This window comes from Phodopus roborovskii, unplaced genomic scaffold, assembly GCF_943737965.1.
Source record: "Phodopus roborovskii unplaced genomic scaffold, PHOROB, whole genome shotgun sequence".
Lineage (NCBI taxonomy): Eukaryota > Metazoa > Chordata > Mammalia > Rodentia > Cricetidae > Phodopus > Phodopus roborovskii.
Genome location: NW_026125059.1, coordinates 6,257,817 through 6,279,991, shown reverse-complemented (window position 1 = coordinate 6,279,991; position 22,175 = coordinate 6,257,817). Strand labels below are relative to the sequence as shown.

The following is a 22,175-nucleotide window of genomic DNA, read 5'->3' as shown; positions in this document are numbered from 1 at the left end:
ATATACATACACACATGTATACATGTGTTTTCTAGCTTGGCTAGGGGCTTAGTGAGCCTGATATCAAAGGTGGTTTGGGGGCTGAAGAAATGGTTTTTAAGTGTGCTTGCTGCTCTTGTAAAGGACCCATGTTCCAATCCCAGCATCCACAAGGAGGTGATTGGAACTGTAACCTATAACTCCAATTCCAGGGGAGCCAAAACCCTCTTCTGGTCTCCCTGAGTCCCTGCATGTATGTAGAGCCCGTATATGCACATATACACACAATTAAAGGTGTGTGTGTGTGTGTGTGTGTGTGTGTGATACCTGTAATCCCAGCACTCAAGAGGCAGAGGCAGGAGGATTATCAGTTTCAGGCTCTCCAGGTCTATGCGGTGAGTGGGGGCAGGGGGGGGCGGTGCTAGAGATGGTGTTTGTTTCACTGTTCATATTACAGAGTAGATCTCAAGCCGGACATAGTTTTCTTCCCGTTTCTGGTTTTAATTAGGTGTTGATATTTTCTGGATGGAGTTTCCCTCTGGATCCTCGGGTTGCCATAGTGACATTTTTGGTCTTTTGGTGTTGTTTCAGGCCAGCAGCCGGCTGAAATGAGTTCTAACACGAGCTGTGCATGGGGGTCAGGAAGATGTCTGTGCCTCCTGAGGGGGACCTGAGAAAAACCTGAAGACATTGCAGTGTGACCTGGGGACTTCAGAAAATGGCCACAGGAGACAAAGCAGCTCTTAAACTGCTGCAGCTTGCCTGGTCAGTGCCACCACCTCTTGAGAAACAGGAGCCTAGGACCTTGGCCGTGTGCTGATGGTTGAGTTGTTGTTTGTTTTTTCAGCGCTTTCTCTCCAACCCCTTAGTCCCAATTGTTTTTGTTGTTATTGTTATTATTTATTATTTAGAGACTAGATCTTACTCTGTGGTCTTGACCATTTGGACCAGGGTGGCCTCTGGCTTCCAGTGATTCTCAGGTCGCAGCATCCTGAGTGGTGGGGTTAAAGGTGTGAGCCACAATGCCCTGTCCCAGGTGCTTTCTCCCTCCCTCTTTACCCAGGGCCCCTGTAGCCTAGGCAGCTCTCAGGGCAGAGTCAAAGACATTGAATTGATCTTCCGTGTCCTCATCTCCCAAATGTGGACGAGAAGCATGGGCCACCATAACAGGTCCAAGTGCCCTGATAGGACAGGACACTCCTGTCTCTGAAGGGGTCGTTTCTGAGCGGCCTTTTCTTCTCCCACAGGGCCCTGTTACGGGGCACAGGCCAGACTGAAACTCAGGATCTTCCTGCCTCAGCTTCCTGGGTGTTACATTTAGTATCTTGTAACTTTTTAATTTCTCTGATTTATTTCATTATTATTTTAAACTATAAAAGTGATATGCAATCAGAAGATCAGAAACAGCAGACAACAAGAACCCCCCCCCAACCCTGGGACAATAACAACAACAAAAAGTAAACAAAACTTCCGGAGGGACGTTTGAAAATAGAAATAAACCCGTAATGTTCAAGAGTGATTACAGTGCTTTTTTGAAAGATCAAGACGTTAATTGCAAACCCCTCCCCCAAGGAAAGCAAACAAACCCAGCAGAAAGGAAGCCTCCTACTATAAGGAAATGTGTCAGCTTTATCACCTCCCCTCCCCTCCTCTCCCATCCCCTCCCTCCCCTCCCCCAGCCTGGTCCTATAGCTCCAGGGTAAAGTCGGGCCTGAGTCCCCTGACTGGATTCTACTGAGTGGCCTGTGCTGCTATTGGAATGGATTGTATTAATAACCAAAGCCCTGGTTCCGGACTTGGTGGCAGAGGTCCCCCCTGAGCGTACAGCAGGCCCTGGGACCCCGGCTCTAAACAAAAGCAGTGTGAGCAGAGCTGGTGTGGAGGTGCACACGCAGGAGGCTGAGGCAGGAAGCTCCTCGGTGAGTCTGTGGCTTTTTAAAGGACCCACCCCAAACACTCCACAAAACCCTAGTTATACTTCCGAGTGTGATGTTTCCCCTGACTTTTTGTGTTCTATCCCCCACCCTCCAAGTAACTAGAAGAGAACATTAAAAACAAAACAAAAAGCCCCTTGTCTCTGGGCTCCTATCACTGCTTTGTTTTGCACAAGGTAAAAATTTACATTTCTTTCTCTGGGTGGCTCCGCAGCCAGCCATAAAATTTCTCCCTGCTTTTAGCGGAGCCCCGGGAGGCTCCTGAGACCCTGAAAGTATCAGAGGGGGAGGTGTGCGGAAGTTTACTCTGTCCCCTTTTCTTTTATACAGCTTTACATTAGACGAATTCGGGAAGAATGTCAACCCTTCCCCCTGGGACAGAAGCCGTGAACGTTACCAGGACCAGGTGTTAGGCTTGGAAACCATCAGACCGCCCCCCCCCCCATGAGTGGGAAGTGGTCTTTGGGTGTGATTTGCTTTTCCTGCTGGGCATTTAGTAGCCAGCACAGCAGGAGGTGCTCATTTCTGTTCTTTTGCAGATCTTACACTATTGCCCTGGCTGCCCGGGAGCTCGCTATGGTAGGCTAGGCTAGGCTGACCTTAAACTTTCCATCCTCCTGCCTCAGCCACCCCAGTGTTAGGGTTACACCTGTGAGCTACCTACCCCATCTGCTTCGGTTTTGTGTTTAGCCTAGACTGTTTTCAAACTTCACTGTACACTTTGTTTTTTTCTTTTTGCCCCCTAAACCTGAGAACTCGGATCGTTCCCCCGGTGATCAAAGCAGAGGAGTTTCTCCGACATTTGAAGAACCCCCACTTCAGCCTCAACCCCCTCCCATGTCACCCACATAATTCATTGCTCCGTCCCCAGTTTAATTCTAGCTAGATCTGGGAAAGCGGGAAGTGTCTGGCGTCAGATCAGAACTAGAAAAGAGGTTGAAAATTCATGAAAATGTCAGTGGTTTGGGCCTTGAGAATTAAATTTTCTTAAAGACGTTTTTACACCCACAGTAAACATTAAAATGTTCAGCGGAGACCCTTGGCAAAGGTGGAGTTTCCGAGGGGGTGGGAGGGAGGTCAGGTAGGAGGAGGAGACCGGTCCAGGTGTGCCTTCCAATAGCGACAGCTGGCCTCCATGGGAATCTCTCCACCCACCCCTTTTTGCCTTTAAGAAATAAACGCTCCAAGCGAGTTTACAGCTCACGCCTCGGCCCTCGGGGAGCTCCTTCCGGCCGCACTTCTATCTTAAAGCCCAGCTCACCGACGGCTCGCGAGCTAACGCCATGAGTTTCCAGTTGCTAAGGGTGAGGAGCTTGGAGGGCATCTGAGACTCTAGACGCCGGCTAGGCAGGGGATGACCGCTGGCGGTGACCGCGGGCTGGACTGGGAGTCTGCCGGCGCGGGGTCGCTCGCGCGCTGTGGTGCCGCCACCCTCGCCTGCCAGCCCTTGGCCACAGAAGGCCTCCTCTTCGCCTGGCGGCGACTAAGATAAGTGACTTAAGGCCGCGGGGCTCAGCTGGCCTAGAGGTGTGTGGAGCCGTAGGACCCTTGAAGGCCTCTAGGTGTATGGGTCTCCCGCCTGCGCTCGGAGCGGTTAGGTCGCTCAGGCGGCGGGCCCCGAGATGCCTTGGGAAGGTGACAAGCCAGGATCTACCTTCTAAGCGTTCGAGGGTCCCTGGGGGCAGGGCAGGGCGGTCTCAGGCTTGTCTCCTTCGGAGTTCTGTAGTGTCTAGGAGAGAGGCCTTAGATATACCAGGCGACTTTGCTGCTTGAAGGAAGTGAAAAACAAATTCTCCGTAGCTGCTCGGGAAAGGGAGCAGATGGGTTTGGTCAGCGCTGAGCCAAGGGGTGCGAGCCCCAGACCTGGGACAGAACGAGGACCCTGGAAGCCTGGTAGATGTAAGGATCCTTAATTCCGCTTCGTTTTGCCTATTTGTAAAGGGTTGCCTGGTAGGAAGACCCAAAGGCCGAGAAACTGCTTCAGGCCCCTGAGGCCTTGAGCTAGACTCGGGCAGTCCACAGACCTGAGTGGGACTGAGGCCCCCAGCATCTATGGGTGTGCGTCCTCTCAGCCTGATGTTTATTCTGTTTGGAATTTGAAAATCGATTGGTATTATTCTGGAGCACCCGGGGATTGGTGTCAGCAGCACCCCTGGGCGTAGCTCTGGAAGCTCTTTCTATTTTTGAAAGTATGTGTCCATTTGTGTATGTATTTAGTGTGTGTGCGCGCGCGCGCGTTCCACGGCGTGCTGTGTGTATGCCGGTGGACAGTTTGAGAGAGTCGGTTCTCTCCTCCCAACCGTGTGGATCCCGGGGATCCAACTTGCATTTTTTAAACTCCGCAGTAAAGGCAAGCGCCTTTACTGCGGAACCATCTCGATGGCCTATTTAGGAGCTCTTTTAAGTCATACGTCCAGCGCATGCCCAAGCTAGGACAAGAGAGCAGGGCGTGGATGGACACCCTCCTCCGGAGATTTGCGGCAGAAACCGGATTCTAGGGCCCTGCCCAACCCGGGCAAGCGGTTGTTGACATAGGTCCTTCTCTGTCGGGAGGGCGGAACAGAGCCCGGCACGTGGATGCTGCGCTTGCGAAAGTGCTTGGGGTCCACCTGCTCTCAGGAGCCCCTTCCCTAAGGCGAAAAGAGGAATCTTGTCGCGAGGCAGTCCAGTTTATGGATAACTCCAAGCCGCCTTCTCTGGCCTTGGGTGTGGACGGAAGCTGGGAGAGGAGAATGGAGCCCCCCAAGACGCATTGCCAGGGTCCCCCCCCCCCGCCTGCTTCTTTGGAGGTGGCTCCCATTAGGGGCGCCGGTGGACTTGCACACACCTGGTCACCTCGGTCTGGTTTCCTGGGCCATCTTGCTGGCTCTGGAGTGGGTCCTGGGTTGCCAGAGTGTGAGTGACTGCAGGCTCCCTAGGGGGCGGCAGAGCGAGCCCCTGACAGCCCTCCATTCCCACATCTCTGCTTCGTGAGCGGGGACCTCGTAGCAAGCTCTCAGCGGTGGGGCGGCGGGGGAGGGGGGCAGAGCGGGCACCTTCCCGCGTACTGGTTGCCAAGGGGCGCAGCCGCTCGCGTGCGCGTCTTCCCGTGGGCAACGGTAGCAGTCGTGTTTAGAATGTGGGAGCCAAGAAATGAAAAGCTGAGCTCAAGGAAGGCGGAAGCTTCCCGCACCTGGACTGTGTGTCCAGGTCCCAGCCCCCGAAGCCCGGTGTGGGTGGGGCAGGGTCCCTCAGAGTCGCTGAGATCATGCGTGCAAGCCGCCCTCTCCATTAAGCGCTGAGCTGTCGCTCTAGAGAGAGCGAACAGCAAATGGCCTTGTCTAGCAGTCCCCAAGTCCCCAGATTCCTGAGAGTCCAGCGCAGACTCTCGATCCCTTCTGAGTCCTCGCCAGCGCCAAAAGCTCGGGATCAGAAAAGTCTTGGTCTCTGAGCTGCCTGGGCTAGCGCCGCTGCGGAAAGAACAGCGAGGGCCAGGGATAGGGTGAGCCACACCCCCGGCCAGGAGAGGACCCTGTCCCCACCAGACGCGGCATCTAGGACGCCTTGGTTGCCTTGTAGTGAGAGCCTGGTACCTGACCTTCCCAGTCTTGGGCACCACCAAGTGGGCGACGCCGAATCCAGCTCTTCCTGGGGCAGGTGCTTTCTCCCGCTAACGCCAGCGCCTCTGTGTTTTGGAAGCTTGGTGTCAGGACTGAGAACCTTTTAAACTTAGATGGTTCCCGCGGTTCCCACTTTCAGGGTTAGCGCAACTGGTCACAAAAATCACCTTGGATGTGGCTACTCTCTTAGGCGCCGGGGAACGGTTGGCATGAAAGACATCTATTTTAATTTTAGTGCCTTTTTTTTAAGGCCCATCTGGGTCTAAAGAAATGCTTATACAACCCTGAGGAGTAGGAAGATGGTAAACGACTCTTATTCTGTGGATAAGGGAGGCACGTCCACAACAGGTCCTGGCCACCGGGCTGATGGGTATCAAGGATTGCATAATAGGCTCAAACCGAAGTAGTCCCTGCCTCCAGTTCCCTCCAAACGTTTGAAGCCAATCTCCCTATACTGACCGACCAACAAAATTAGCTCTGGAGAATTATCGACCTTGTGTTTGGAATGCAAAAATCAAGTTATAATACTTGGGCGAATTTATTTCGTTTCTTTCAATTTAAAAACATTAACCCTGAACGTTGCTTTGAGACTTGAGTGGTAAATCCTGGGGCTTGGCAGCATCCCGTGGAAGGAAGTTTTGCAGAGAGCCTTCTGTGGGATGAGTTGTGCCCATCTCTCCGAGGGTGCCCTCTCTGCAGGCCCCTCCCCCTTCCCGGCCCCTCCTCACCCCACCCGGTCCTTGGCGCTGGAGGTTTATTCTGCCAGGAGCCTCTTTTTCCCGGGCGGGCGAGTTGAGGCTTCTGAATGGCCCTCCCGTGCCAGCTTCGGAACGCACTCCGCAGGGCTGGGCACAGCAGGAGGGATGGGCCTGGGCGGGGGAGCTCGGGTCTCCTCTTGCGGCGGCCAGCAGCCAGAGATACACCTTCAGGCGACAGCGGTGACATGCCATGGTCCGATTTATTCTGAGTAGGCATTACGGTGAGTTGCCCCTTCAGAACCGGGGGTGGGGGATGTAGACAGACAGCTGGGGGGCAGACTGTTCACACCTCCTCCCCTTTCCCAGGGGAAGAACAATAAAGCTCCCAGGGAGAGGGCAAGGGGGGGGGAGACTCTAGGGCGTACGGGGGCTTCAGCTTCCCAGCCCAATCCTCGAGTCTCTGTTGGAGTGGCTGGGGTGGGACTGTCAGGGAACCCCGGGAGTTGAGACACCTCGGAATGAAGTGTCACCAACTCTCAAGTGACATCCATCTTTTGGAGGTTGGAGGGAGGTTCTTGAGATGGGGCAGTCCCGGTTGTCAGTTGTGCCCATCTCAGGTGTGCAAGGGGGCTGGCGTAGGATGCCGCGTTCGGGTACCCAAGTCTGGCAGGTCTGGGGTTGTCAAAGATCGCCCACTGATGCCCCTGCGAGCCCCTGGCGACGCCGATCCCTGCAAGACGCCAGGCAGGGTGCGGGGCGGAGCTAGGCAGGGACTGGCTGGGGGCTGCCCCGCCCGGCGCCTGGGCCTCCGTGCCGGCCCCCGGGGAGGAGTTATGATAATTTCCTTCTCATTAAGGCGTTCGGGTCCCCCGGCTATCGCCGGGACACACTGTGAGGGTGAGGCTTCTCCGGTCCTCGGCTGCGGCCTCTACACACCCACGGCGGCCACATCTACACGCACAGCCACCGATGCGCGTCCAGTGACCAGGACAGCAAGGCCCGCGCGTGGCGGGGGTGGCGGCAGACGCCCGGCCACCGTGACCCCGATTGTGGATTTACCGCTCGGGGGGTGGGGGGAGCCTGGATTTAACTGGCGACTGTTTTGGGGGACGCCGGACGCCATGTTGTGGAAAATAACAGATAATGTCAAGTATGAAGAGGATTGCGAGGTGAGCGGGGGCTGGGGGACGCAGCCCCACCGGCCTTGAGCTGTCCCCGGGCCGCAGGCCGAGGCTGGGGACGTTCGCGCGGAGCCCTCGCCTCTGGGCGGGACGAGGGCCAGTTCCCGGGACACCCCTTGGCCATGTCCTGAGCCCCTTGTTGTTGAATCGGGTCTTGTCCCTCGGGAACAAGGCCTGGCAGGAGCGTGGCAGACCCGCCCGCAGAGCTCAACGCTGGGTTCCTACGAAGCGCACGGCCCCCCTTCCCGTTTTCCCCGAAGAGCGAGCGCCCTGTCTCCGACTCTCAGACGTGGCTTTTTTCCCACGAAGTCTGTCCAGAGTGTCCACGGAGGCCTCCCTGCCGGCGACACCTTTGCGAGTCTTCTCCAAGGCAGGCTTGTCACCTGCCCCGCTACCTCCTCGGGAAAGGAAAAAAAAAATCCAAACAACTGCAGCTTGATTTTCGAGAGGAGTGGGGGCTGGGGACTGGGGTGGGGGTGAGGCCAGATGGGGCCTTGAGCGCTCGCGAGTACTCCAGCCTGTCAGACAGGTTGAGCTAGAGTTTCGGAGAGTAGGAGGGAGGGAGGCGACGAGCGGGAAGAGGAAGAAGACTCAGGCGGCGCGAGGCGAGCGCCCAGGAGAGAGCAGCCAAGGCGGCCCGGCTGCGGGAGCGCACTGCGCTCGCACGACCTCGAGGGGCAGCCCCTGCTTGCAGGCATGGGCGCTCCCGCTAGGGGGCGACGGTGCCCCGCTCCTGTGTCCCCCGCTACCCTTGTGACCCCCGGGACTGAGGAAGACACATCTTTTAGGAATTAAGTCTGACCGCCTTGGGGCGAGGGGACGTGCTCAGGCAAAGGTTGCCCAATTTGGCAAAGTCTTTTCATTCCTCCTCTGCACCGGGATGTGGGAGAACCTTGACCGTAACCGGGCTGCAAGACTTCTCTTCTAAGGCGCAGAAGGCTCGGGCCAGGCTGGCTAGCAAGGACCACAGCTCCGGTCCCGCGCGTGGCGCCCTCGTCTCTCCGGACGACCTCGCCTACCTTACCTGGGAGTGTCACTTCCGCGGCGCTCTGGCCTTTAAAGGGAGTGAGGGGGGTGGTCCTTAGGGCGGGGGGAGCGCGCTCTTTGCTTGCACTGCGCATTATCCGCGCCGGCTGCAAATTTTTGGCGCGCGGCTGCAACATGGGCGGGCTGGTGAGCGAGCACTCTTTAAGCCGGGCTCGCCGCGCGCCGACCTCCTGGGGCGCGGGTTACCGCCGCCACGGCCGCGGCCTCTCCGGGAGGGTGGCCTGGAGCTCGCGCTCGGCTCCTCGGAGGGCCGCCCGCAGCTCGGCTCCCGAGCCTTCGTCTGGGTGCCCGGAGGACTCATTCCCGCAGGTCTTAGACTGGTGGCTTACAACGAAGTCCCTGGGGCGCATTGTCCCCGGGTGCCCTGGGGCTCAGGGGCGGGTCGAGGCGGGTGGAGCGAGCCTGGTGGGGCGCCTAGGTGCCCCTCCCTTGACTCGCCTGTTCGCCGTAGCAGGGTTTCGTCTTAACCGGGCTTCTGCTGTTTCTCTGCCAGGATCGCCACGATGCGAGCAGCAATGGGAACCCGCGCATCCCCCACCTCTCTTCTGCAGGACAACACCTCTACAGCCCCGCGCCGCCTCTCTCGCACACCGGGGTCGCAGAGTACCAGCCGCCCCCCTACTTCCCGCCGCCTTACCAGCCCTTGGCATACTCGCAATCCACCGATCCCTACTCGCACCTGGGAGAGGCTTACGCTGCATCCATCAACCCCCTGCACCAGCCTGCGCCTACAGGCAGCCAGCAGCAGGCTTGGCCCGGTCGACAGAGCCAGGAGGGAGCTAGCCTGGCCCCGCACCACGGCCGCCCTGCTGGCCTGCTACCCCACATTTCAGGGCTGGAAGGGGGCGCGGTGAGTGCCAGGCGGGAAGCCTACCGCCGATCCGACCTGCTGCTCCCTCACGCGCACGCCCTGGAAGCCGCCGGCTTGGCGGAGAACCTGGGCCTTCATGACATGGCCCACCCCATTGAGGAGGTACAGGTGAGCAGCGGCAGGGGACTAGCAGGGAAGCTACTTTATCACTCATCTTACCCTCCAGCCACTCCACTTTCCCCCAAACTTAAAAGAAATTGTGATTTCCCCCCCCCCCCCAGAATGTGGACGACCCGCACCTGCTTCTCCACGATCAGACTGTCATTCGCAAAGGTAAATAAACATTGATTGTAGGTGCGACCCCAACCGGTGACGTTGCCCCTCTTCCGGCAAAATGGGGGTATTAAGTGGCCAACGTGGGTCATCTACTGGACGAGGGGCCTGGTGATTAACTCCAGACTACCTTTGTAGGAGTAGGAAGGTGCAGTCTTTTCTGACCTGGAAGATGTAAACTGTGATAGTGGTGCTGGTATTTGTTTGTTTGTTTATTATTGAAGCAGAGTTTCATTCTATACCTCCCTGGCGCTGGCATTACAGGTCAGAGACTAATTTAACTTGAAAACGAGACCAAAAGCACGGAAATATCAACTGAGTTGTTTTCTGGTTCTATGACAGTCTTTAGCTGTTGAACAAATTGACTCAGTTTTACTCTTTAGAAGTAAAGTTTATTACATTCTCTGGGATCTGTCTAGAGGTCAAAATCCAACCTACGGCTGGGCGGTGTGGCACACGCCTTTAATCCCAGCATTCAGAGGCAGGCAGGTCTCTTGAATTTGTGGCCAGTCTGTTTTACAGAGTGAGTTCCAGAACAGGGCTACAGAGAAAACAAAAAAACCTGTCTCAAATCAAACAAACAAACAAACAAAAAAGCCCTGCAGAAGTCGCTTTGTGTTTCCACTGTGGGTTCCAGAGATCGAACTCTAGTTTGTCAGGGTTGGGAACCAGTACTTTTACTTTTCGCTGTTGTAGAAGGGTTCGATTATTGATTCTTCTGTGAGTATAGCTATTGGAGAGGCCCTTAATTCTGATACTATTTAATCGGTTTCTCCTAATATATAAGGACAGTCTTTAGGGATTTTATAGGAGGGGAGGGGATTGGGGAAATCGGATTACAGTGGGGGGAGGTGACTCTTCATTAAATTGGACACCACGTTACCAGTCTGTTTGAGGGGGAAAGGAATCGTCCTAAACTACAGGTAGCTGTGGGCCTGAAATTGTGAACTACATCAGTAAATTGGAAGGAGTGGGGTTGGGAGAAAAACCTGGGGGGGGGAAATGAACATATGTGAGTAAACTTAAACAGGACTGGTTAATCTGTATTTCTAAAGTCCCTGGTGTCAGCTGATCCGAAGGGCTTGTTTGGTGGCTGATCTAAATGAGCCCTGTGGTTTCAGTTCACTGATGGGGGAGGGGGAGATGCCATTTATTTCTTATTGAAGCAGTCTTGTGAAAGCAAATGTTTTAATTAAACAGATTACTGTGGTGGCCAGGAACTGGGAGGAAAAAAGAAAAAAAAAAAAAAAAAAAAAAAACTCCTCGAATGGAAATCTCGACTAATTAAGGTTCCAGAGGTGTTAACTCACGATTACAGATTCCGGTCTTTGAAGAATGAATATGGCTTTTAAAAAACCTTCCCAAAATATGTAGTTCTATGTGCAGACTTTTCTGTAGGCTGACTTCAGCTTTGGGTTGCTGTTTGGATGAGGTCTCTGCCCACTTCTGTTCTAGTGACAGACCCCTTCTATTGTGTCCCCCCCCCCAGGACCCATTTCAATGACCAAGAACTCTTTGGGCCTCCCCTGCCAGAAGGACCTGGTGGGAGCCGTCATGAACCCCAGTGAGGTCTTCTGTTCCGTTCCTGGAAGACTGTCTTTGCTCAGCTCCACATCTAAATACAAAGTGACAGTGGCTGAGGTACAGAGGCGGCTGTCACCGCCCGAATGCCTAAATGCCTCGCTCCTGGGAGGTGTGCTCAGAAGGTGACGTATGCTCTGGGCCCCCTGGGGGTTGGGAGTTTGGGCCTGGAGGTATTTTTAGCTTTTCTGTAACTTTCATATCTTAACACTGAATTCTAATCTTCGGTAAAGAGAGCTTTTTAGTGCGTGTCTTCTTTTTTCGAAAGTTCCAAATGCAGAAGGTGCTAAAACATCAGTAACAGGTTATCGTTTGGTTGAGATTAAGAGGCAGCAACTGCACCGAGGAGGGGAGGCGGGATGGACCAACTTCTAGTGATTTGTCGTCCGTCTGTCCGTCCGTCCCTCCCCCCGCCCCCCAGTTTCATGGGGACTGCTAACTGAAGGTTTTTCTGCACCCCTACTAGTGTAGCAATATTCTGAGATGGGGGGGGTTGCACGAGTCTGGGTTTTGTTTTGTTTTCCTTTGAGAGTAGCTGACATTCTCTTTCACACAGAGCAAAATCCAAAAACGGAGGACGGTCCTTGCGGGAGAAGTTGGACAAAATTGGATTGAACCTTCCAGCCGGGAGGCGGAAAGCTGCGCATGTCACTCTGCTCACGTCTCTCGTGGAAGGTCAGTGCCGCTGTGTTTTCCATTTGTTACTGACATCAAGACTGAGTGGGTCAGGCAGAGGAACGGAAGCAGTTTATTTAGGTCGTGTCCCTTGCAGTGAACCCTAACCCTTCACGTGACAATATAATGTACGCCTCTGACTGCTTCTATGTGATGTTTTGGGGGGTTTTTCACACACTCAGAAAGCCATTATTACCAAAGTTTTGATTTCTCTGAACCTATGGAATCGTGTGATAGAGGGAGGCAAGATTCTTTGTAAAGTGTAGAAGTCGGAATTTCTGTTCTCTGGTGTATTTTTCTAGCTGTGGCGCATCAGGGTCCTGCTCAGTGTATACAATGGGCACTGGCTCAGTCCGCCATTTCTTCCCTCCCATCAAAAGGGGATTTTTGGAATGAGAACGTGGTCCACAAATGAGCCCCTTTAGCCACTCCTGAGGTCATAGCTGTGTTCGGTCCAGTTTTTGAATGGAGACCCTGCCCCCAAGCCTGGAAGGTAGCCAAGAATGCCATACAGCCTTTAAAGAAAAGTAAATACTTAGAGAGAAAGAAAGAAGCTAGGAGCACGCTGGTACTGATGCCAGAAAGGAGGACTCAGACTAGGGCCTTGGACCCCCATGCTGTCAACCCGCCCTCAAGCTGTCTGCCTGGCCTGAGGATGGCCACAGGAAGTGGGATCTCTACTGCAGAGTTGTCCAAACACTTGTATTTCCCTTGCCGTATGGTATGGCTGCGGTGCTGCAGGGGGCTTGGCAGAGTCTGCCGGTCCCACACCCACACCCAGTGCCTTTTCACTGTGCCTTTGGAAGTCAGGGCAAGCAAAGGCCGGACTGAGAGCAGCTGTCTTGCATGGTGGGGTTCTAATGAGACTGCCAGGTCCCTTACTAGCCACACCAAGGAGAAGTTTAAATAGGAGATCAGTGCTGAGCAGTGACACCTGGGATCTCACTCCACCCCAGGTCAGCCTCTCCACAAGCTACGATTTGATTTCTTGGAGTTCTCCTGCCTCGGGCCCTGAAGCTGGGTCACCTTTTCGGTTTTGTGGCCCTGGCTGTCACTCTGTAGACCTGGCTGGACTTGAACTCACAGATCTGCCTGCCTCTGCCTACCAAGTGTTGGGAGCCACCACCTTCACTGGAAGAAGACAGGATGATTTCCCCTCCCCCCCTTTGCTCTGCTTCCCCACCTCTAACCCTGAACCAGGGATGGGGCTGTTGTTCCTTAGGAAGCCCCACCCCCCACCCTTTGCCTAGTATTGCTGGTTGGACCCAGGACATCACAGTCTCATGTCAGCCGGGTGGCCTTGAACTTGAACTTCTAAGGCTCCTGGGTGCAGTGGGTGTGGGATTATCACACTGCCATGCTGGTCCCCTCCCAGCTTCCCTGCTGTTCTTTTGAGACTGGGTCTTCCATGTTCCAGGCTGACTGGAATTTGAATGAACTTCAATTTCTGAGTCTCCTGTCTTCCTTTTTTTTTTTTTTTTGTTTTTTGTTTTTTGTTTTTTGTTTTTTAAGGAATGGTGGCATACACCTTTAATCCTAGCACCGGGAACAACATCTCTTGAGTTCAAGGCCGGTATGGTCTACATAGCAAATTACAGGCTAGCCAGGGCTGCAGAATGAGACCCAGGCTTGAAAGAAAGATTCTAGATTACCACAGTATGAGGCATGGTGGAGGTTAGAGAAGACCCTGCCTCAGAACAAGAGAACCAACTCCTAATAGTCGTTCTCTGACCTCCACTCCCATGCAGGAGCATGTGCTCACTCATACTCACACATGCATACATGGACAATTAAGAAGAAAAAGAAGGAAGAGGCTGGGCAGAGGCGGCACACCTTTAATTCCCGCACTTGGGAGGCCGAGGCAGGTGGACATCTCTCTTAGTTCCAGGACAGCTTGGTCTGGACTGCCAGGGCCGTTACACAGAATCCCTTGTCAGTCTGCCCCCCCCAACCCCCAAAAAAGAATAACAGAGAAGGGAGCATCTAATGACCACTCAGAGTGCCCGGAACCTGGTTTCACTTTAGAAGACAAAGTGACTTCTGACCACAGCCATGCTCAACCCTAACCCTCTTGGGAACTGCTGGTTACAGGTGAAGCTGTCCACCTGGCACGGGACTTTGCTTATGTGTGTGAGGCTGAGTTTCCCAGTAAAGCAGTGGCTGACTATTTAACCAGACCGCATCTTGGGGGACGAAATGAAATGGCCACGAGGAAGAGTATGCTGCTGGCAGCACAGTGAGTATTTGGCTTGTACAGACCCCAGGGGCTCCACCAGAATTCTGCTGCCAGAGGGAACGGCAACCTCTGGTAAAGTGTAGGAGAGGGAGCCACGCTGAAGCGCTCCGTGTCCCAGGTGGCATCAAGGCTGCTGACTCAGCTCACAGCAGGCTCGACACCCTGCTTTTGCATATATTCAAGAATTTGTGTAGCTCACTAGGGTTTGCCTAGTGTGCATGAAGCTAGGCCATCCGCACGCAGCACCATGTGGAAAACAAAACAAAAAATGGGAGCTATCTGGTCTGGTGTATGGGGAGTGCAAGCAAGAACAAAAGTTCAAGGCTAGCCTGGGCTACAAAATGAGTTCCAAGGCTAGCCTGGGCTACTTGACACTTTTATGGGGGGGGGTTGAGACAGGGGCAGGTAGATCTCTGTGAGTTTGAGGCCTGTCCTGGAGACCAGGCAGGCCTCAAACTCACAGAGATCCACCTGCCCCTGTCTCCCAAGTGCTGGGACTAAAGGCGTGTGACCTTGGCCAGGTGTTTGGACTTAATCCACTGAGATGGCAGCAGAGAGTAAAAGAGACAGTGTTTGGGGAATTCACGCCCTGGCATTGATGGGTGCTAGGCGGGAGTGTGGCAGTCAGAGGTTACTATGGGGCCAGGGCATCTCGCTCAGGGCTTGCCTAGCACTCACAAGCCCCACGTCATAAACCAAGAACAGAGGTAAATGCTGTGATCTTGGTGTTGGAGAGGTAGACGCAGGAAGACTATAAGTCCAAGGTTGTCCTTGGCTCCTTGGTGGGTTCAAGGCCAGCCTCCACCTTTTGAGATGAAAGTACATTCTCCTTTTCAAGTTTATTCTGATAAGATCTGGAGGGATTTATTCTGTCCGGAGCCAGGAAAAGTTCACCAACAACTGACTGTCTTCACAGGCAAGTGTGCAAAGAATTCACAGACCTTCTCCATCAAGACCGGACTCCTAACGGGAACAACAGGCCCACCCCCGTCTTGGAGACGAACATACAGAACTGCCTGTCTCATTTCAGTCTGATAACTCACGGCTTTGGCAGCCAGGCCATCTGTGCCGCAGTGTCTGCGGTGCAGAATTATATCAAGGAGGCTTTGATAACCATTGACAAGTCCTATATGAACCCTGGAGACCAGAGTCCTGCTGATTCCAGCAAGGCCATGGAGAAGATGGAAAAGCACAGGAAATAAAGTGTAGCTCGCGGAGGCTGGAGCCGGAAGGGAGAGGACCTCAGTTCACATCCACCTCAGCCTGGACCTGCCTTCTCGGAGTCTGTGATTTTTCTATTTAACCCTGGACATACTATCCTTGAAGCAATTTGGTTTGGTTCTTTTACTCATTAAAACATTTATTTTTTGGAAATCTATTCCTTCTCTGAAAGGTGCTATGAGTTTTAGAATCCCTTTGTAAAATCCCCCGGGGCTAATGAGAAACCCCACATTGAGCTGCTGACATGGCAGACACGTGGGAGATAAAGGGATCAATCATAACTTAGATGGGTGGGAGATAAAGGGATCAATCATAACTTATTTTTTTCAGTGTTAATGTCTGGCTTTTATGTCCACTAAAATATTTATCTAAAATTAGTATTTATCTAGCTTTTCCCGCCCGCTCAGTGATCACACCTTCTGGTAGGAGGCCAGGGTCGGATGTTCTTAGTGTTCTATTCACCGTGTGTGACAGGCTTCCAGCCCCGTGTTCAGAGGGAGGGGTCTCTCCTGGGTTCTAAGGAACTTGAGAGAGAGCAAAGCCTACTGACTGTTTGATGTTTCCTTCTGCTTTAAAAAAAAAGTTGAAAGTTTAAAATTCTTTAGATAATAGTTTTTTAAAATGACCTGTTCCTTTAAGGTTTAGAAGCTTTATTTGCATATTTATTTCATGTCTTTTTTTTTTTTTCCATGCAAACTTGAAGAGGGTAGGCACACAGCAGCGCCTGCCGTACCCAAGTCCCTGAGGAGGCTCTGTGTTGAGAAACTGTTCAGTGTACAGATTTTATTTATGCATAATTTAATGGGATCTGTAAATACTTATGACTTTTTGAGAAATGGGATTCGATTTTAATATTAACTTTTAATGGTGATGGGTAACGTAGCACCTCTAGACTTTATGCATATGCACACAGGGTATTGAGATCAAAGCTGGTGCAGGACTGCTCAGGCATGACTACATTGGAGCTGTTTGGAAAGCTCTGTCCAATATCCATCCCATTCCTTCGGGCTGAACCAGAAGAGTAGAGTATAATTTGTGTGGGTGACGTGTGGATCAGAATTGAACTTCTATGCCTGTAAGTGCTCACTAAATAATTGTGTGTATGATATCTGTATAATAAAAATATTCTCGATAGAATCTGTCAAAGTCTGGTTCTGACCCATTTTTCCCCCGGCTCCTAGGATGAGTAGGCTCATTTAGGGCTGACTTGAGACTTGAATGGGCGCTGTGGGAAAGTCTTGGCGTTTTCTCTCTCCCTAATGAGGCTGCTCGGCTGCCCAGTGTCTTTCCTGCTCTCAGTACCTGAGTGTCACCACGCAGGAGTTCAGGCTGACTGGGACAGCTTGCCATTGAGAGAGATTAAGGGTTTTTTGTTTTTGATTGGTGCTCTGCTGCTATGTGGTACCCCAAGCCTAGGACACCAGTTTTGAGAAGCATTAGGCATCACCAAACTGCTGTCCCTTGGGCAGGTCTTAAGGGGAGGAAATGACATCGGTGAGAACCAAGAGTGGGGCCCCCGGGGCGCCGCTGGCGTGTTCGGTGAAAAGGGGTTTCTCCATCACTGGAGACCGCAAAGGGTTTCCGCATTTTGTCTGACCGTGGTGAGTTAGAGGCAGTACAGGAGCCCTGGGGCCCGTGTGTTTGCTGGGCGTTTGGAACTTGGATGCACAATGCCTGTACTTGGTTTCTGGTTCAAGTGGCCTGGCATAGCCTCCAGGAAGTGAGAGGTTAATAGTTTGGCATGCATGGCTGAGCTTCAAAGGGAGTGGGGGCAGGAGGATTTTCCACTTTGGATAAGTCATGGCTTCGGCTCTGTTCTTGCAATCCTTAATTCCTGGTTCCCTCCCCAGTACACAGTCACTCCTGACTCCACACTGGCATGGGATGGTCTTAAGTCATGTCAGCACCACCAACCCCATATTTGCTCTTGGCAGCTTGTCTGTGGTTCTGGTACATCCCATTAAGTTGCATTTACCTGCTTGATGCGTCAAGATCGCAGTTGGCTTTGCTTTCAAGCAGAGAAAAGAGGTTTTAGGTTGGCAGTTATTTCTCAATCTAGACTTAAGACTGGGTGTAAAAAGGAAGTCACGAGGGCGCAAAGGGCTGAAGGAAAAAGGCCGATTTGCTTACCAGCACCCACTAGAAAGACAAGGGGCCGGGCCTTTTGGCATCGGATTTCTCAAGACCACTTGCTCTACCGAGCAGTCTGGGTTTCTTAAGCTTCATGTGAGCACCCTCTCCCTTCCCTCCTCTCTGGCCGTAGGCTGGCTGCTCCACACTGCTGCCTTCATTTCTTTACGTCAGGTGCATGTGTCTGCATGTGTGTTTGTGGGTGTGTGTGTGTGCATGCTTACGGATGTTAGTTACATCAGGTGTCTACCTGTACACCTCTCCACCTTAATTTTTTAGATGGCATCACTCATGAAGCCCACAGCTCACTGATTCAGTTAGGCTGTTGGCCAGAGAGCTCCAGGGAGCCTCCTGTCTACCTCACCAGCACTGGCATCCTAGGTGTGTGAGCCTGGCTTCTTAAATGTGTGAATGTGTGTGTGTGTGTTTACTTTCTGTGTCTGTGTGGGTGATTGCATGTATGTGTACTGTATGTATGTGCCTGATGTAACTAGAGTCACAAGTGGTTGTGAGCCACTGCATATGGGGAGAGGGAACTGAGCCCAGGTTCCCTGCAAAAGCAGCAAGTGCTCTTAACCACGGAAGCATCCCGTAGAGCTCCATGCCAGGCTTTTTTATGGATGCCGGGATCCAAACTGGTCCTCTCACAGCACAGCAAACACTGACTGAGCCACCTCCCGTACAGCTCTTTAGGTGTTTGAAAGAAGGTTTTGCTGTTTTGCTATGTAGTTATGACTGGCTCTGAAACGCACTATGTAGCTCAGGCTAACTCCCCATCCTCCAGTCTCCATCTCTGGGGCGGGGGTGTCTAGGATTATAGGCAAGCACCACCATGCCCAACTATGAACTTCCCTTTTTTACGTTTTTGGTTGTGAGCCTAGCCTTTAACGGCTGAGCCATCTCTCCAGCCCTGAACTTCCCTTTTTTAAGGCACATGTTGCTGCCCTCTGGGAAAAGTACTCTCAACAGGCTCCTTTGTCCTGGCTTGCTGAGGGAAACTCAGTGTGTCTGAAGGTGCATGCTGCCCAGAATTCCATGTCCATAAGGGAAGCCTCAGCAGCACAGTACATCTCCTGGCTGGCATCTGGGTACCTGGCACCTACAAGGTGCCCCCCCCCCCGCCCTGCACACCTGTAGGTTCTCTGGGAGGTTGGGAAGAGTTTTCTGTAGCAGTTCATGCTTGTCTTATCTTCCATGTGTGTGTGATTTGAGCCGTGGGTTAGGCAAGAGACAGGGCGGCTGTTTCTCATTTGAGATGATTCCATAACAATGGCGGGTATTCTTTTCTTTTGGGGGGTCTGATGTGAGGCTGAGCTCTGAGACCTCAACTTCCTGGATGTGAACGTTAAAAACCAAAGCGAAACAAGGTAGGGTCACGGACGGGTGAGGAACAAAGAGACTTCTCTGTGGGCTGGGCACAGCCTGGGATCTGGAACCCACTGTCTGCTTCCCAGGGAAAACGCTGGCTAGTGCATGTTGCTGAGAGGCTCTGGTGCCTTCTGATGACCTCAGAGTTTCTCCAGCCTTCCCTTTCTGCAGGTGGGTAAAACAGTGTCCCAGGGTGGTGATTAAACCTGCCGTCATCGATGTGCATGGGAATAACTTTGAAATGGTTGTCTCCATCTGTCGTTTATGGGATGAGTGTGGTTCCTTGAACATATCTGGCAGATGACAGCCTTGTATTGGGGCAGATAATGGGGCTCTCTGTGGGCCCTGTACTGGCAGTGACCCTCTGCAAGGCCCTCTAGCCAGCTGAGCCCAGTGTGCTGTGAGATGCTCCCCAGGGTTGGAGATGGAGAAAGGTCTTCCTGCTTTCCACATTACTTCCACTCACAAATGTGCCTTCTGGACTAGATGTTTCTCTGGAATGACTTTCCAAGCTGATGTGCCTTTCTTCATGTCCACCTCCTCATTTGCCTCCTGAGGTCTGTGGGTCACTCTCTCCCAGGGAGGATAGAGGCTCTGGGCACCATCAAAACCTGACTCTTTCCAAGCTCTGCACAATTGGCGTCTTGCCTGCTGTCCATTCGGAAGCAAATCACACCTTGCACGTCTCTGCCGGTAACGGGGAACATGATCTTTGGTGGAGATGACCTTGACCTTGATTTCTAAAATGACTTACATTAGAGCCCATATTTCATTCATCACTCATTGTTTTTGGCTCAATGGTCCGAGTAATTTACTTGCTGCTTTTGGATAACATCTCCATGGGTGAAATGGTAGAAGGGTGGAAATTGAAGATGAAAGGCCTGATTTTAGAGACCTGTCCAAGGGTTACCTATGATAAGGTTTTTAAGGGCAAAGCTGTTTTAGGGTGTTGTGTGTGAGTGTATGTGCGTGCAAGATGTGTATTATTTGGAGACTGTCAATTTTTGTCTCACAAGTGACAAAAGTTGAAAAGGTGTCATAGTATCTAGCCCTCATTGGCTCCAAGGCCTTTGGGATTTCTCGGGTCGATTTATGTCCCCCACAAGATATGCTGAAGTCGAGGCTAGGGAGATAGTCTGTCAGTATAGTGCTGGCCTGGCAGGCCAGAGAACCTGAGTTAGGTCCCCAGAACCACATTTAAAAAACAAAAAACGGCCTGGTGGCTAGTCTGCTAGGGAAGTGGAGACAGGAGGGTCCCTGGCTCTCACTGGCCAGGGAGACCTAATTGCTGAGCCTCAAGCCAATGAGAGACTGTCTCAAAGGAAGTGGGCACAATGCCTGAGGATGACCTCTGACCTCTACCCAGTGTTCCAACGCATCACACATACACATGCAAAGGAAAGGTGTGATGGCTTGGGAGGCGGCCAGAGGATGAGGGCACTTGCTCTCCAGCAACCACACAAGGGGTTGGGGGTTGGAGAGAGCTCAGTAGTTAAAGAAACATCTGTGCTCTCACAGAGGACACAGTTTCTGTCCCAGCACCCACAGAGTGGTTCACAATCATTGTCACTCCAGGTCCAGGAGATTTGACCCCCCCCTTTAACCTCCAAGGGCACAAGGCATGCATGTGTTTCATAGACATATGAGCAGGCAAAGCAGTCAAACATGTTTGTGACCCTGACTCGGGAGAGGATTATGTGTGTGAGTGACAAAGTGAGTGGACCCCAAGAGCTCTCAGGACACCCTGCCTGGTTCATGAGAGAAGAGCTCTCAAGGCAGGAAGGTGAGCAGGCGTCTTAGCTAAGGCTTCTGTCGCTGTGAAGAGACACCGTGGCCAGGACAACATTTAATCGGGGGCTGGCTTACAGTTTCAGAGGTTCAGTCCATTTTCGTCATGGCAGGGAGCATGGCAGCCTGCAGGCAGACACGGTGCTGGCTACATCTTGATCAGAAGGCAACAGGAAGTGGACTGTCACACGCTGGGTGGTGACATCAGATGACATCAGAGCCCACCACCTCCAACAAGGCCACATCTACTTCAGTAAGACCACACCTCCTAATAGTGCCGCTCCCTATGAGATTACGGAGTCAGTTAGAGTCAAACTACCACAGTAGAGATGGAGGAAGATACATGTTCATGTCAGGCTCATGCTCCTGCACACCCATGTGCACGAAACGCAGGCATACACACACACACACACACACACACACACACACATGTGCTAAAATCCTAACCCCCAATACCTGAAAATATGACCCCCTGTGGACATAGGGTTGCTTCAGACCTTCAACTGGATCATAGTGGAGTGGGCCTTCGTCCAGCTGTGGAAAGAGCTAAAGAGGCAAGCGGCTCTCTCTGAGTTCAAGGCCAGCCTGGTCTACAGAGTGAGTTCTAGGAAAGTCTCCAAAGCTACAGAGAAACAAACAGTAAAAACAATTGAAAAGTGCACAGAGTGGGAGCCCAAAACAGCGAGTGTGGCTCATAGCAGAACATTGGCCTCACGGGCTCAGATTGTGGTCAAAACAGCCAAAAGAGAGAGAGAGAGAGAGAGCAGTGTTGGTAGACAGCACACCCAGTGCGCCTGAAGCTCTGGCTCCATCGGAGTCACACAAACTGGATGTGGCTCTGGTGCACATCTGTAATCTCTGCACTCAGGAGTCAAGCTAGAGAGCTTTAAGGTTACCCCAGGTTACACAGTAAATTTGGGGCAGCCTGAGCTACTAAAGACTGTCTCTAGTCAGGCACAGTGGCTCACACCATTAATACCAGCATTTGGGAGGCAAAGGCAGGTGAATTTCTGTGAGTTTGAGGCCATCCTGGTCTACATAGTTTCAGGACAGCCAGGGTTCCATAGGGAGCTCAATGTGGGGGGAGGGGGAGGAAGGAATTTTTAAAGGCATAACAGGAGACCAGGCGTGGTAATGGTAGTGCATGCCTTGAATCACACACACACACACACACACACACACACACACACACACACACATTTCGTAAAATGATAAAGCAGAGGGGCCGGGCACTGGTTACCTCTTAAACTTTGCCATTTGATTGAAGTGTCAGGCAGGGCTGCCTCTGTACTGTACTGTGTCTTCTCCACCCACAGCCACCACTCACCCATGACAGGCAACCCATCCTGAGTGCCCTCTGCCCCACCATGGCTTTTCCCCTTTAGGTAGCCCAAGCGGCAGGGTAATCACGGAGCCACACCTTGTCATACACTGCTTCTCCTTAGTGTTGAGTCTCACCTGGACCCAGATTGACTCAGAGCACCTGGCACTCAACTCCCTGCCAGTCTCGCTCCTGTCTCAGGCTGGACCTCAGCTCATCCTGGCGCAGGCCCTTTGTACCTCCTGCTACTGCCTTGGAGACTCGGCTTCCCCC

At 52.6% G+C, this 22,175-nt stretch overlaps 1 protein-coding gene across 2 annotated transcripts; it reads left to right on the top strand.

Moving 5' to 3' along the window:
* Positions 1-3,142: 3,142 nt before the first annotated feature.
* On the top strand, positions 3,143-15,276 carry Tfap2c (transcription factor AP-2 gamma). Of its 2 annotated transcripts, none has more exons than XM_051185475.1 (7): positions 3,143-3,217; positions 8,932-9,417; positions 9,531-9,582; positions 11,072-11,288; positions 11,720-11,838; positions 13,930-14,074; positions 14,991-15,276. In XM_051185475.1, exons 1-7 carry the CDS (start codon positions 3,197-3,199, stop codon positions 15,274-15,276), a joined length of 1,326 nt encoding a protein of 441 aa, XP_051041432.1. In that variant the 5' UTR covers positions 3,143-3,196. The 2 variants fall into 2 exon arrangements, with proteins under 2 accessions (XP_051041432.1, XP_051041428.1); XM_051185471.1 differs by lacking the exon at positions 3,143-3,217 and adding an exon at positions 6,893-7,379.
* The last annotated feature ends 6,899 nt before the right edge of the window (positions 15,277-22,175 follow it).